The sequence below is a fragment of the Chiloscyllium plagiosum genome, unplaced genomic scaffold, assembly GCF_037043375.1.
Source record: "Chiloscyllium plagiosum isolate Xiang-an unplaced genomic scaffold, Cpla_swu_hap1 HiC_scaffold_26, whole genome shotgun sequence".
Classification (NCBI taxonomy): Eukaryota; Metazoa; Chordata; class Chondrichthyes; order Orectolobiformes; family Hemiscylliidae; genus Chiloscyllium; species Chiloscyllium plagiosum.
The window spans coordinates 22,083,210-22,097,670 of NW_028270164.1; the positions used below are offsets into that span (position 1 = coordinate 22,083,210).

A 14,461-nucleotide genomic window follows, 5' to 3' on the forward strand; every position below is an offset into this window, starting at 1 on the left:
GGAGAACTGCCATGAGACCAACAGCTGTAGACTGCTAGTCAGAACTGTCTGCGAGGTACCTGTCTATAGAAGTAGTTTGCACAGAGAAAAAGCTCAACACTGACCTGGAGAGTCAATCTACCAACAAAGATGAAGAGAAGATTCGACAGCTGGCTGGTTTAAAAATTTGAATTTTCCTGTAAATCATAATCGGGAGTTTTATTGGACTAATATTTTAGGACGGAAGGTAACAGATAGGTTAGAGTAAGGAATTGTAAATAGTTGTTAGTTAATTATCCTCTTTATATTTTATGAAATAAAGTTGTTAATTTTTACTTTAAATAGTTCTTGGCCACTTGAATTTTTACAGGTTACTGCATGGGATAAATCTTTTCTGTGTTGCTGGTTTTAAATTAATCAGGGTGGTTTACCCATGTCATAACACAAGTTAGGGACTGTCAAGAGGTGATGGGTGATGCTGAAATCCTCAGATGCTTTGAGCACAATCTTAAAACATATTTGTTCTCCACCTGAGCGACTCCTGTCATGAATGATTTCCAAGGAGAGCAGTTGGTTCAGGAGTCTGATATAAGAATGACATGTCCTATACATCAATTGTGTGATTAAAACCTTGATACTGGTCAAGTCCCTACAATTAAAATATTGTATTCTATTGACCATTTCAAAAACTTATGGAAATTGGATTCTAAACTTCAAATAATTTGCTTTATTAAGTAATCGCATTGTTGTATAGTATCTTTCATCTGCAAGATCAATTGCAATGACAGAATTATTGGAGATGTTAGAGTTTTGTAAAATTCCTACCTACTTCATTTTCAATTTCTGTGTAGCAATAAACTGTGGTAACCCTGGTGAAATTCAGAATGGATATTACATAGCCTCAAATGACACAGCTGGAAATAAAGTGACCTTTCATTGTGATGTTGGGTGAGTATGTGCTCAGTGAAATGATGAATAATTTTGCTGAAATGTTGCTATTATAGTATATCATCACTCAATTTTTTTGTGATTATACTATTTTTCATTTGCATTCCTGGCAAGTGTTTACCATGTGAGTATGAGTCAGGCTTTCAATTCAATGCCAAGCAGGGTATTTGTTTTTAAAATGTCTTTATGCACATCAAGATCAGGGATGCTGCTGCATGGATTTGAAATGATTATAGACAGATAGAAATGTTATATATGTTGGTGATGCCTAGATCCATACACCAAGATCAATACTAAATGACTTTTTATCTGTTGTATCCCTCAAAATGCTTAGCTTATATTGTAATTAGTGTCATGGTGAGCTGCCACATAGAGTTCCTCCTGTGATTTATGTTTTAGATGATATCTGATCGGCATCATTTATAGCTACAGTGCAATACCATTTGATTACAAATTAATTTTTTTGCTAAGCTATTCTCACATTGCTTTTTAATGTATAACATTTGTTGATAGCTGAACATAAGGTTATTCTATGGACCTTTAACTTCTTATCAGGTCTGCAAGTTGTACAATTTTCCAAATTACCATTCCGATGCATTGATTCTCTTCCCCTTTTCTTAGATACAAGATGGTAGGCGGAGACTATCGACAATGTACAGCTGAGGGATGGGTTGGGAATGTTCCATCTTGTGAACGTAAGTCAGATTTCCCTCTTTTGTAAAGTAATGTTCTTGCTTGTAGCAATTCATCGAGCTGTTGTCAATGAGTTATCCTATAATGTTGGTTGACGTCCAAGTATTCTTTGCTCCAGCATTTTGCCAACCTCTGTCTTGCATTTTATACATTTCCAGGGACCACTGCCCTGGCCCTGTCTCCTGTGTTCGCCATGCAGCAGAGATGTCTTTCTTGGGACTTGGAGCATTAATATCAGCAGTCTCCATTCATAATGTCATAAGATACTGGTAGTGCTGCCAGCAATGGAGAGCCACCTCTGGCTTTAATAGCATGAAAGGCCCACATTTGCCACCTGTGCCTGAGGCCCCTTAAATCAAATTGGGCTCTCTGCATGTGGATGTGATGTGGGCTTTCCATTGGTTCATCCATTGATGTTGCGGACCTCTTTCCTAAGAGTAAATCTGACCATGTTGTTTTTGGATTTCTTGTCGTGATTCATGATGTTAAACACAGAGACTAGTTTCAGTCAAGAATAGAGAATTAGAGGAAATCTTGTATTAGAAATGCAAGAATTCAGAAAATGAATACCAAATTTATAGAAATGTCATTGTCTGCAATTGTGTACTATTACATCTTCATGAAAAATATCTGTGACTTACAATGATAAATTATTTCTGGGCTTTGGGTTCTTATAACATTTCTAACTTTTCATGTTTTGTTTCCTTTATAGCAATAAACTGTGGTAACCCAGGTTCACTTCCAAATGGATATTATAAAGCATCAAATTGGACAGTTGGAAGTAATATTACCTTTTATTGTGACATTGGGTGAGTATTCAAAATATGTTGAGTAATTTTAATTGTTCTTTGCTTTATTGTAAATTTATGATTTAGATGATTTCAAATGATCAAATCTTCATCATTTTTCTGATGAAATCTTTTCATGTTAACAGTGAGGGAGGCTTTTGTTTTAGTGTTCCACCAGCAATGTAAAAAAAAATCAATTGTACTGATCAAGGCATGGGACAATAGTGGTGCAATAGAAATATTAATGCACAGATGGAACAGTTCATTTGATAAATTTCATAATCTGATTTCAAAAGTGGTGTTCATATCTGCTGGATCTTCAAAAGTTTTAAACTACTGTATACCAGATGTCAGTGCAAAGTGAGCTTAATTCTTCAATGTTTCTCCTGTGCCCTGTACTCAATATCGTGTTCAAGGAGCAATTTTAGTTTAAGCTACACTGCAACAGCATTTCATTCATTTTGAATGTTCTACAGTTTTGTATTGTTTTTATAAGTAGTTTGTTAAATAATGTTTACTCTGTGAAACTTCGATTTTTTTACCTTGTCAGTGCACTGGCACACTTTTTCAGTGACTTTTCATGTCTGATCAAAAGTGGCTCTGTTTTTCTTGTAGATACAAAATTATTGGCAGAAATTATCGACAATGTACAACTGAGGGTTGGGACGGCGAGATTCCATCATGTGAATGTAAGTGATATTTCCCTGTTTTGTAAAGTAACTGACCTGCGTGTCTGTACAAAATGTCTGAGCCATTTCCAATTAACAATTGTATTCCATGGTTCAGGTTTTGGATCTAGCAAACATCCCTGGAATACCTTACAGTATCAACAGCTTCAACAGCAACCACACCTCATTTTATGGCTGATAATAGAACATGCCAGCCTATGTCATAAGTGGATGGTTTGCTAACATTTTGACTTGGGATTGCCGGTGAAAACTGATGCAATTCTATTTTGTTGTTTTGTAGACAGATAGTGTCCTGTTATTGTGAGATAAAGCAGATTACGAGCAAATCTTGCCATTTTATTGCTGGAATAATGAAAACTGAATTCTTGAGGGTGTGTGGAGTTTCATTGCATTCATATTCTTGTGTATTAAATGAAAGAAGCTGATGGAGGTTTTGGAGTTTTGTAATGCTTCTATCTTCTCACTGTATTTTCTGTGCAGCAATAACCTGTGGTCACCCTGGAGCGATTCTGAATGGACATTATAAGGTTCTAAATGAAACAATTCCAAATAAAGTTATTTTTTATTGTGACTTTGAGTGAGTATTCTGTGAATAAATTACTGAACAAATATTAGTGATCGACACTGTTGCTTTAATTCTATAATTTTGAGAACTTCAGATAGCCATCTCTCAGGCATGACATTTGTGATGATAACTCAGCATCAGTGCTCTACACATTTTATGATGTTTCTATGTTATTGTTGTTGGAATAGCTATACTATTGCAATGAAAGAAATACTGAATATATTAATGATCCCTGGATACATTATCTGAGATCAACATTGGACATTTGTATCTGCTAGTTCTTCATAGTACAGACCTTTGTATTGTAAATGAGCCTTAAAGAGAGATAGAGTTATCAGTATAACTTATATATGGTCAGAGTATAACTTTTCTTTATCAAATCAAATTGATGCATCTGCAGACCTAGTCCCCTGTTTTATGTTTTATGAAATTATTGCTATTTTGATGCATTCATTTCTCTTTGATCCTTTGGAAGTCTAACTTGATCAGAGTACTAGAATTGCCAAATGGTTTGTTTCTCTTTTTCTAGATACAAGATGGTGGGTGGAGCTTATCGGCAATGTACAGCTGAGGGATGGGATGGTGATGTCCCAACCTGTGAACGTAAGTTATGTATAACTGTTTTGTGAAGTGACTGCTTTGGTTTTCAATATCAAAAAAGCTGACTTCAATGTATTACCCCCTAGTGTTAGTTGACGTACAAATTGTCTTCCTGACAATATTTTGACATCCTTCAGCTTGGAATTCTGATTTCTTGTAATGGGAGGAAATACCTATTCAACACTTTATTCAGCGTTGTATTTTAATGGAGCGCAATTTGAAAAATGAGAAGTAGACGTTCGTTAAATAAATTGTGCTCTGTGCAGATTTTTATTCACCTGTCTAAGTCCATACGGTAGTGTGATGAGACACTCTTTTGAATATTACTGGAGCTTGAGTTGACACCAAGTGGTGTTTATGTCATGGGCGATCCACAGCAAGGAAATGGAGGAAGATAAAGGAAAAGTCAAGTTGACGTTAATAATCCATACTTTAATTATATCAAAATTTCAGAGTTGAAATGAGAGTGATAACTCTTGAGATCAAGGCTGCATTTGACTGAATGTGGCATCAAAAGTGGAATCAGTGGTTATCAGGGGGCAAACTCTCTGGTAGTTGATGACATACCTGATACAAAGGAAAATGGTTGAGATTGTTGGAGGTTAGTCATCTCAGCTCCAGGACATCTCTGCAGGTGTTCCTCCGGGTAGAATCCTAGGCCAAACCTGCACCACTGCTTCATCAGTGACCTACCCTCCATTGTAAGATCAGAAGTGGGGATGTTCATCAATGATTGCACAATGTTCAACATCATTCATGCCTCCTCAGATACTGAAGCAGTCCATGTCCAAATGCAACAAGATCAGGACAATATTCAGGCTAGGGCTGACAAGTGGTAAGTAGCATTCACGCCACAAAAATGCCAGTCTATGATCATTACCAATAAGAAATGAATCTAACCACCATTCCTTGACATCCAATAGTGTTACTATCTCTGAAGCCCCCACTATCAACATCCTGGGAGTTATCATTGACCAGAAACTCAAATGGATTCCCCACATAAATGGAACCGTTACAAGAGCAGGTCAGAGGATAGGAACACTGTGGTGAGTGACTTTTTCTCCTGCCTCCCAAAAGCATGTTTACCATCTACAAGGCACAAGTCAGGAGTGTAATAGAATACACTCCACTTGCCTCGAGGAGTGCAGCTCCATCAACACTCAAGAAACTTGACACCATCCAGGACAAAGAAGCCCACTTGATTGGCACTGCATCCACAAGTATTCACTCGTTTCACCACTGATGCTCAGTAGCAACTGTGTGTACTACCTACAAGATGCACTGCAGAAATTCCCCAAAGATCTTCAGACAGCACCTCCAAATCCATGATTACTTTCATCTAGAAGAATAAAGGCAGCAGATATATGGGAGTACTACCATCTTCAAGTTCCCTCCCAAGCCAGTCACCATCCTGACTTAGAAATATATCGCTGTTCCTTACTGTCACTGGGTCAAACTCCTGGAATTCCCTCCCAAAGGGCATTGTGCATCAACCTACAGCAGGTGAACTCCAGCAGTTCAAGAAGGCAGCTCAGCACCACCTTCTCAATGCAATTAGGGGCGGAAAACAAATGCTGACCAGCCAATGATGCCCAAACCAAAATGAATAAATTTTAAAAAACTATTCTCTTCCTCTTCCATTCAAAATTAATTGTATAATGTGGCTGTGCCTGGCAGATTTAGTTTTCTTAGTGATCTTATATAGTTGCTTTAGTTGGTGCTTGTGTGAAAGGAATAGATGCTGAAGAAGTGACAAGAATGGTGAATGACCATAGTCATGTGGAGGCAAAGCAGATAATGCTGTGGAAATGGATATCCATGATCCTTCAGGTGAATAAGAGAGACATGAGAGTCTGAACCACAATTCAAGAAATGAGAGAGAGAGCGAGAGAGAGAATTGTGAACTGTGAGCCAGTTAGTCTAACATTAGTTATTGGGGGAAATGCTGTAAAATTTATGAACTTTTTTGAAAATTTCAATAACACATTTAGAAAAATACAATATGATCAAAGCAAATCAGCATGGTTTTATTTAAAGGAAGTGTTGTGTGGCAAATCTATTAGCTATTTTGAGGTTATAACTATTGGGGTAGATTCTGGACTGCCAGTCAATGCAGAACACATGAATTTCCACAAGATATTTATTAGGATGCCACATGTAAGGTTCATAAGCAATATAAAGATTCACAGAGTTGTTTCTTGGTTTAAAAAATTCTAACGGACTTGTAACTCAGGACCAGATATTCTGATGGTCAGAATCAATGGAGCAATGTAGACTAGAGTTGCAAATTGGGAACATGTGGAATCCAGAGACTGCTGACTGTGGGAATTGCAAAGAAATTGACCTTTCGATGGACAAATCTCTTGCATCTGGAATATTCTGAAAGAATGCATTCAAGTCAAAGAATTCTGCAAATGCTGCCTTACCTCAACGTAATTACCCAGGAGCATAGGTGGCATGGTAGCTCAGTGGTTAGCACTGCTGCCTCACAGCGCCGGAGTCTCAGGTTCGATTCTAGCCTTGGGCGACTGTCTGTGTGGAGTTTCCTCCGGGTACTCTGGTTTCTTCCACATTCCAAAAATGTGCAGGTCAGGTGAACTGGCCATGCTAAATTGTCTGTAGTTGTTAGGTGCATTAGTCAGAGGGGGGTGGGTTACTCTTCAAAGGGTCGGTGTGGACTTGTTGGGCTAAAGGGCCTGTGTCCACACTGTAGGGAATTTAATCTAATCTAATTGAGAGAACTAAAACCTGAGTCTAACTCCAGGATAAATACGAATCTAACCTCACAACTGAACCCCAGGTTATACCCCTTTGCCCCCTGTGCTGACACTCTCAGTGCTCCTGAAAACCACTCCCTGACCAGACCCAATTTTCAACCACCAACTCACCTCTTTTCATACATGGCATTCTGGAACCAACACCATCCACGCTGCTTACATTGCCGAGGCTGACCCCTCCAGATCACAACCAGCCTGACCCTGCCTTTGGTTTACAAGCCTTGCTCCATACCAACTTGAGACTGCCGCCCCACCTCATACCCAACAAACAAGACTTCCGGCCTGATATTTACCAGACAAGCTAAACATCCACCAGGGATCTGAACCAAATATCCAACATGGGACGGATGGGGCATGTTGGTGAGGGAGGGTTGTTCGCTGTCAAGGTGCAATTGTTAGGTGGACATTCACACTGACCAATGAAATGCCAACAGTAGGATAACGAATAACCACCCACACACTCTTCAGACTTCACATCATCTACTGCCATGATAAGGCTGCATAGAACAGAACTCGAATGTCTTCTAATTTTCATAATTTTTTTGTAGAGGGACTCTTAAATATTTTTGTCCTCCATGGCTACTAATCCCAAGCATTTAGTTTTTATATGGATACGTAACATTGGCTGGAATTTAATAGATCCCAGGAAAATGTGAATGGGTGTGGGGGTATTATTCTCCAGTGAATGCTTCCTACTCCAGACACCTGCGTTCTACGATCCAACATAGATCCTCAGGCTGGGCATTGGAACATTCATAGGAGTAGCCACTGCTCCTGGTAGATATGCTGCCAATGGAAATCTGCCATTCTCTATCTGGCTGCTTGTGGGCAGGGAAACTTCTACACTCAAGGAGTTGGTTACATGGAAGGGCCCAAGTTAGCCAAAGAAAGTCTTAGATCAAATTAGGCCTATTCCATGGAATTGATGAGAGGTTCAGAATAGTTCACCCATGTATGTAATGAGTTGCCAGAGGAAGTGGTGGAGGCTGGTACAATTGCAACATTTAAGAGGCATTTAGATGGGTATATGAATAGGAAGGGTTTGGAGGGATATGGGCCGGGTGCTGGCAGGTGGGACTAGATTGGGTTGGGATATCTGATCGGCATGGACAGGTTGGACTGAAGGGTCTGTTTCCATGCTGTACATCTCTATGATTCTATGACTCTATAACTGATGCTGAAGATTCTGTTTATAGAATGAAATCAGTCCATTATGTTCGTGTATTGCTGTTGAGGATTGGTGTTGTTTATTAGTGTCCAGATAGTGTGAGGGACTGTAGATAATACCATAAAAACTGGAAAATAAATTCCAAATTTAAGGTAACTTGATAATCTGAACAGTTATGTAATTGTATATTTCATCTTCATGTTAACAATCTGTGAAAAAAACTGATTGGGATTTTGGATTTTTCTGATATTGCTGCCCCTTCTCATTTTATTTTCTGTATAGCAATAAACTGTGGAAACCCTGGTTCAATTCTGCATGGATATTACAAAGCATCAAAATGGACAGTTGGAAGTAATGCTACTTTTTATTGTGACATTGGGTGAGTCTTCAGGATATAACACACTGAATGATTTTAATGAAGCACTGTGCTATTGTAAAGTAGTAATTGAGACAGTGTTGGATGACCTCATTTATTGCATTTCTCATGGAAGCTCTTCATATTAACTCTTAATGAGGCTTCCTTCCTATGGGTTCAAACATCAAGTTAAACAAAACCATTGGTAATGATCAAAGTGGAAATTGTTAGTGTTGGAATTTTAATTTTAATGTGAAAATAGAACTGTTAGATCTAGGAACATCCATAAGCCAGGCCACAAACCAAATGTCCCTTGATGATGTTTCTACAAAATGTCTAACTTATGTTAGAGTCAGCAGGACATTGAATTAGAATTAGAATTAGGTTTTATTGTCACATCTACTCAAGTACAGAGATACAGGAGTACACTGAAAAGTGTACAAAGTTGCCATTTCGGGTGCCAACTTTGGTACAAAAATGCTTAGGTGCAAAATCTTAGGTATAAGTTAGAAAAATATAGGAATAATATTAAAAGTTAGCATTATAATCTTTCTAAAGCAGAGAAAGAGAGAAATAGAATAAAAGCAGATAGGTCTGCACGGGGGTTCACCTTGAGGTCATGAGTTGTTAGTGGGCCTCATTCCGAGTCCGCGCTGTGTTAATGTTTTGCATTTGCACTGTACTTTTATGAAGTTTTTTTTAACCAGAAATGCAGCTGCATTTGATTCCTATTTCATTGTTCTGTTACCCTAGAGCAATGTTTGATTTATTTTTCTTTGTTGACAGTTGAATAGATTTTTTTTCATGATCCTCAGAACTCCTACATAGATAATGACACTTTTTTTCAGTTAATCTTCATGTCAGATGACTGGTGGCTTGCCATTTTTTTTTAGATACAAAATAATTGGCAGAAATTATCGACAGTGCACAGCTGATGGTTGGGATGGTATGGTTCCATCCTGTGAAGGTAAGTTATGTTTCCTTTTTATATTTCTCTATTTTGTAAAGTGACTGGGTTGCATGTCTGAAAAAAAATGATTGAATTAGTTACAGTGAGTCATCATGGCTCATGACCAAATTTTTTTTCTTACACTGTTTTGACATTCTTAAGCCTAGATTTATTTCTTTGAATCAGAGAAAAAAAAAGTATTCATTGCTTTTCCATTCACATTACATTTGGAAAAATCATTGCAGGTATACTAAGCAATGATCAGTTATCAAATCGCCCCTACTCTTTCCAGAAGAATATATTTTTCTACCTGATCACCATGTTAATTTGGAGTAAAAACTGAATTTCGGTGGGTGAAGGAAAACTTAGGAGGTACTCATTTTAGTTGCATTTGGAATTAGCAATTTGGGTCCATAGAAATTAAAGGCACAGGAAATTATCCAATCGATGCTAATTATCCATGTTTAAATTATACAGAGGGTGGGGGGTCTGAATTGTCATTCCTTTGTCAGATTTGAGTATTGTGGGGCACATCTAGGGTTTGCCATCAGGGGACTCTACGGATTGTTGTCAGCTGTATCTGGGGAAAGGAGGGAGTGTTAACAGCTGGGCCCAGGGGTCAGTCTTTTCAGCCATCCCCATGAATTCTCAATTGTGGAATTGGAGAATTTCATTGGTCTGGGCCGGGCAAAGGTGTCTGCTGTGGGATGGTGGGGGTCAAAGCAGAAGACTGATAGAGTTGTGGACTGAAAAACTTGAGAGCAATTATTCCTGAGCCCATCAGATGTAATTTGAGCCTCAGAGATTGAATGGGACGTGTGTGACTCTCCCTTGACTCAAATGCTGCAGTCTTGTTATGACATTCCCTCATTGTCAGCCACACAATGGCCAGTCATGGGGCCCAGTGTAAGAAGGGAAGCCCATTGAAAGCAATTTCAATGCCCTTCCTTGTGACACACTGCACACAATTCTCTAGTGACTAATCCCACAACCCCTATTCACATCATGGAGTCCTCAGATTCAAATGAGATCCTTTTTCTGGGTCCTGGTGCATGAATGGCAGCAGCCATCAATTATAGAGACACTTCCAGCAATGTTCTGCTGCTTAGAATTAGCTCAACAAAATGGATATGTAATATATATAATGATGATTTGCTGTTGAAGATTGGTGCAGGTCTGTTTATATTGCTTTGCAGATGGACAGCAGCTTGTTATTCTGAGGTTTTACAGATCAAAAAAATGTTTTCATTTTATATTACCATATTCCTGAAAATTGAATTTATAATTTGGGATAACCGGATTTTGTTGTCAATGTCATTGTGCTATTCATGTTTGTGTTAAATATTTCAGTGAAAGATTTTGTTGTTGAGTATGGAGTTTTGTTTCAAGCTAATAATTCAGAGTCATAAAGCATGGAAACAGACCCTTCAGTCCATGCCAAACATAATGCCAAACTAAACTATTCCCACCTGTCTGCTCCTGGCCCATATCCCTCCAGATTTTTCCTATTCATATAAGTAATCAAATGTCTTTTAAACATTTGTAATTGTACCCACATTCACCACTTCCTCAGGAAGTTCATTCCATATGCAAACCACACTGTAAAAATCATTGTCCCTCATGTCTTTATTAAAACTCTCTCCTCGCACCTTAAGAATGTGTCCCCTTGTCTTGAAATTCCCCATCCTATGGAAAAAACAGCCACCATTAACTCTGTTATACCCTTTATTATTTTATAAACTTCCACCAGGTTGCTTTGAGAGTTTGGTTTAGTGCATCGCAAAGATCTTCACCTTGTCCTAACATTTCCTAAGACGTGTATAAATATTACCAGATCTCCCTGATCCTGCAATCCCTTTTTTATGGTGTCATTTACTTTTAGTTCAATCATCAAACTGCCTGATTGAAAAAACCTACAATATGTGGAGCTCACTAAGACACTTTAACCACTCACCTGAGGCTCAAGAATCAACATTATCTTATTGTATTTCCCGTGCAGCAATAATCTGTGGCAACCCTGGAGAGATTCTGAATGGACATTATCAGACACCAAATGATACAGTTGGAAATAAAGTGTTTTATTATTGTGACTTTGGGTGAGTGTTCAGTCAATAAATTAGTGAAATTATTTTGTTGGAAGTCTATTATTTTAATGCTATAATTATAACAAATTCAGATTGCCATCTCTGGTGCATGACATTTCTGACAGGAGTTGAGTATATGGGCTGTGATTGGATTTTCCAGTTTAATGTTGAACTGAGAATTTTGAAAATAAGAGCTATTTGGAATATTATTGTGCAGTTGGAAATGATGAATGTGTTAATGGTCCCTAAATGAATAATCTGAGATCAACACTGGACATCAGAGTCTTCTGGTTTCTCAACAGTTTAAATTATATTGTACATCAGCTTAAAATGAGCTAGATACATTAATATTTCTCCTGTGCACTGTCGCTTGATCAAGTCTGACCAGCCCTTATTATTTTAGCAAAAACAAAACTGTATCTGATTCATTCATTAATCTGTGGATCTCATCCCATTTTTAAAGATGTTTCCAAGTTTATTGCTATTTAGATAGATTTATATGTCTTTGGACCTTTTACCTTTAGTCAGTGAATGATTATTATCAAAGTGACCTCCAGTTATTGATACAAGTGGTTTGCTTTTCCTTTTCTAGATACAAGATAGTGGGTAGAGATTATCAACAGTGTACAGCTGAGGGTTGGGATGATGACGTTCCATCCTGTGAACGTAAGTTATATTTCCTTCCTTTATAAAGCAACTGATCTGCTGGTCAGTGCTAAATGATTGGCCTGCTTCCAATGAATTTTTTTGTAGTGTTGGTTGGCATCCAAACTTTCTTCCCTTCAGTAGTCTGACATCTTGTAGATTGGAGTTCTGATTTCCTGGAATGGGAAAGAACATTAGCTCAAAGCTTTATTCAGTGTTGCATATTAAAGTATATAGTGTGTGAAATGAGAAATGACCAACCAGCAAATCAATCCTGCTCCCTCTAAAGACTTTACTCTTTTGTCCTAGCTCAAATGATAGTGTTGGAACAAGGATTTGAGTTCTGGTGTGAAATGAGAAGTTCAAAGCTACTAATATTAATGGGGTACAAGCTGATAGACAGTGGTTGGAGGGACTTGGGATTTCAGGGGAAGAAAGTGGAAGCCAAAGGTGAAGTATAATCAGTGTTCCTAGTCCGTTAACATTTTCTTCCATCCTTATTTAAAGATTCTCCTGTGACTTTACCACACTGAATTAGTTGTCTACTTGCAACCAAAGGGCAAGTTGCATTAATTGACATTTGAGTGAAATTAAAAGACTTTATTGAAGCAACTCAACAAAAAAGGTGTAAGGTTTGGTGGTGCAAAACCTGAGGCAAAACAGGTAATACTGTGAAACTGGAAGTAAATAATCTTTTGAGGTGGATGTGAACCTTTGAAGATATTTCCTCATTTTTGTGATCCCATGCCCTTGAAATAATGGAAATGTTTGAATTAATGTTTTTGAATAAACTTTATGACAGTGAATAACGTTCATAGACACATGTATACCTCTGTTCCTCCTTGTCTCTTTGTCTGTCACCATTTAGTAAGTAAGTTAGTGAAGATTGATGCTGGTTCATGCATAGTGCCACTAAAGCAAAGGCCCCTGTTGTTTCAAAGTTTTGTGGACTAAGTGAAAATCCTCCAATTGTGAAAATTAATTTCATAAGTAAGAATAACTTGGCATTGTGGACAGGTTTTATTGTAGCTATTCATCTTCATGCGAAGTATCTGTGAAATGAAAGAAACTGTTGCAGATTTTGAAGGTTTGTTACATTTCTACCTGTTGTCATTTTATTTTGTGTTCAGCAATAACCTGTGGCAACCCTGGCGAGATATTGAATGGATACTATAATGCACCAAATAAGACAGTTGGAAATAAAGCTACCTTTTATTGTGATAGTGGGTGAGTATTCAGTAGATAAATTATTAATGGATTGTATTACTTTAATGTTGTGATGAAAGCAATTTTGATGCCTGTCCGTATCTTGGTCTTGATATTTCTGATCATGTCACTTCATGTTATTCAGAGTAAGGCTGATTCTTTCATTACTTGATTAACTTAATTTTGTAAAGGAATATAAAATGTGATGTGACTTGGCAAACATTTGGCAAATAGAGTAACATTTGGGAAAATGTTCTCCTTTTAGTTGATTGCTTGATGTTTTAAAAATAGTTTCTTGTTATTTTAATAGACTTTTCCTCTTTGGACCTTGGAATTCATGCCTGGTTAGTAAACTGGAATATTTTGTCAGTTATCCGGAAGAACATTGATAACAGGTGGTTTTATTTTACTAGGTACACAATGCTGGGTAATGGTTATCGGAAATGTACACCAGAGGGTTGGGATGGTGAGATTCCATCCTGTGAACGTAAGTTATATTTCCCTGATTGGTAAAGTAACTGATCTGCATATCTGCACCAAATGATTGATCCACTTTCAATAAATTATAGTACAGTGTTAGTTTATGTCCTAGTTTTATTCCATACAATAGTATGACACCATATAACTTTGAATTCTATCCTTTTGGGATAAGACAAAAATATTTTTTGCTTTAATTCACATTGAATTGAATTGAATCATTCCTGAACCCATGAGAATGTAGTGGAGGCTTCGGGTTACTCAAATTTATCAAATTTATTTATCAAATCAACAGGAATTGTTAGTTCATCTGTGGGAGATCTAGGAGGTAGACTTGGAAGAATCTGTACTTAGGATTTTATTTAACTTCATCTCAGCATGCCTCTTGAAGTCCCTGAGGATAGTGGGTATTTTGGCATGGAGATATATGGGCAAAGATTGGTGAGGGGAAGTGTATGACAGGCACTAAGTTAACATAGGAGCTATAAAGGAACATGGGAATGCATGGAGTGATATGATTTGACATGGACATATTGAG

At 37.7% G+C, this 14,461-nt stretch overlaps 1 protein-coding gene across 3 annotated transcripts in view; it reads left to right on the forward strand.

Moving 5' to 3' along the window:
* LOC122563171 (sushi, von Willebrand factor type A, EGF and pentraxin domain-containing protein 1-like) overlaps window positions 1-14,461 on the forward strand; it is a 188,304-nt gene that overhangs the window by 149,451 nt on the left and 24,392 nt on the right. For all 3 annotated transcript variants that reach the window (XM_087973561.1, XM_087973560.1, XM_087973562.1), the window contains 12 exons: window positions 831-927; window positions 1,549-1,622; window positions 2,333-2,429; window positions 3,024-3,097; window positions 3,578-3,674; window positions 4,192-4,265; window positions 8,490-8,586; window positions 9,456-9,529; window positions 11,511-11,607; window positions 12,188-12,261; window positions 13,371-13,467; window positions 13,860-13,933. In XM_087973561.1, the coding sequence (XP_087829687.1) occupies window positions 831-927; window positions 1,549-1,622; window positions 2,333-2,429; window positions 3,024-3,097; window positions 3,578-3,674; window positions 4,192-4,265; window positions 8,490-8,586; window positions 9,456-9,529; window positions 11,511-11,607; window positions 12,188-12,261; window positions 13,371-13,467; window positions 13,860-13,933 (1,026 nt within the window). The remainder of the gene's footprint in view (window positions 1-830; window positions 928-1,548; window positions 1,623-2,332; window positions 2,430-3,023; window positions 3,098-3,577; window positions 3,675-4,191; window positions 4,266-8,489; window positions 8,587-9,455; window positions 9,530-11,510; window positions 11,608-12,187; window positions 12,262-13,370; window positions 13,468-13,859; window positions 13,934-14,461) is intronic.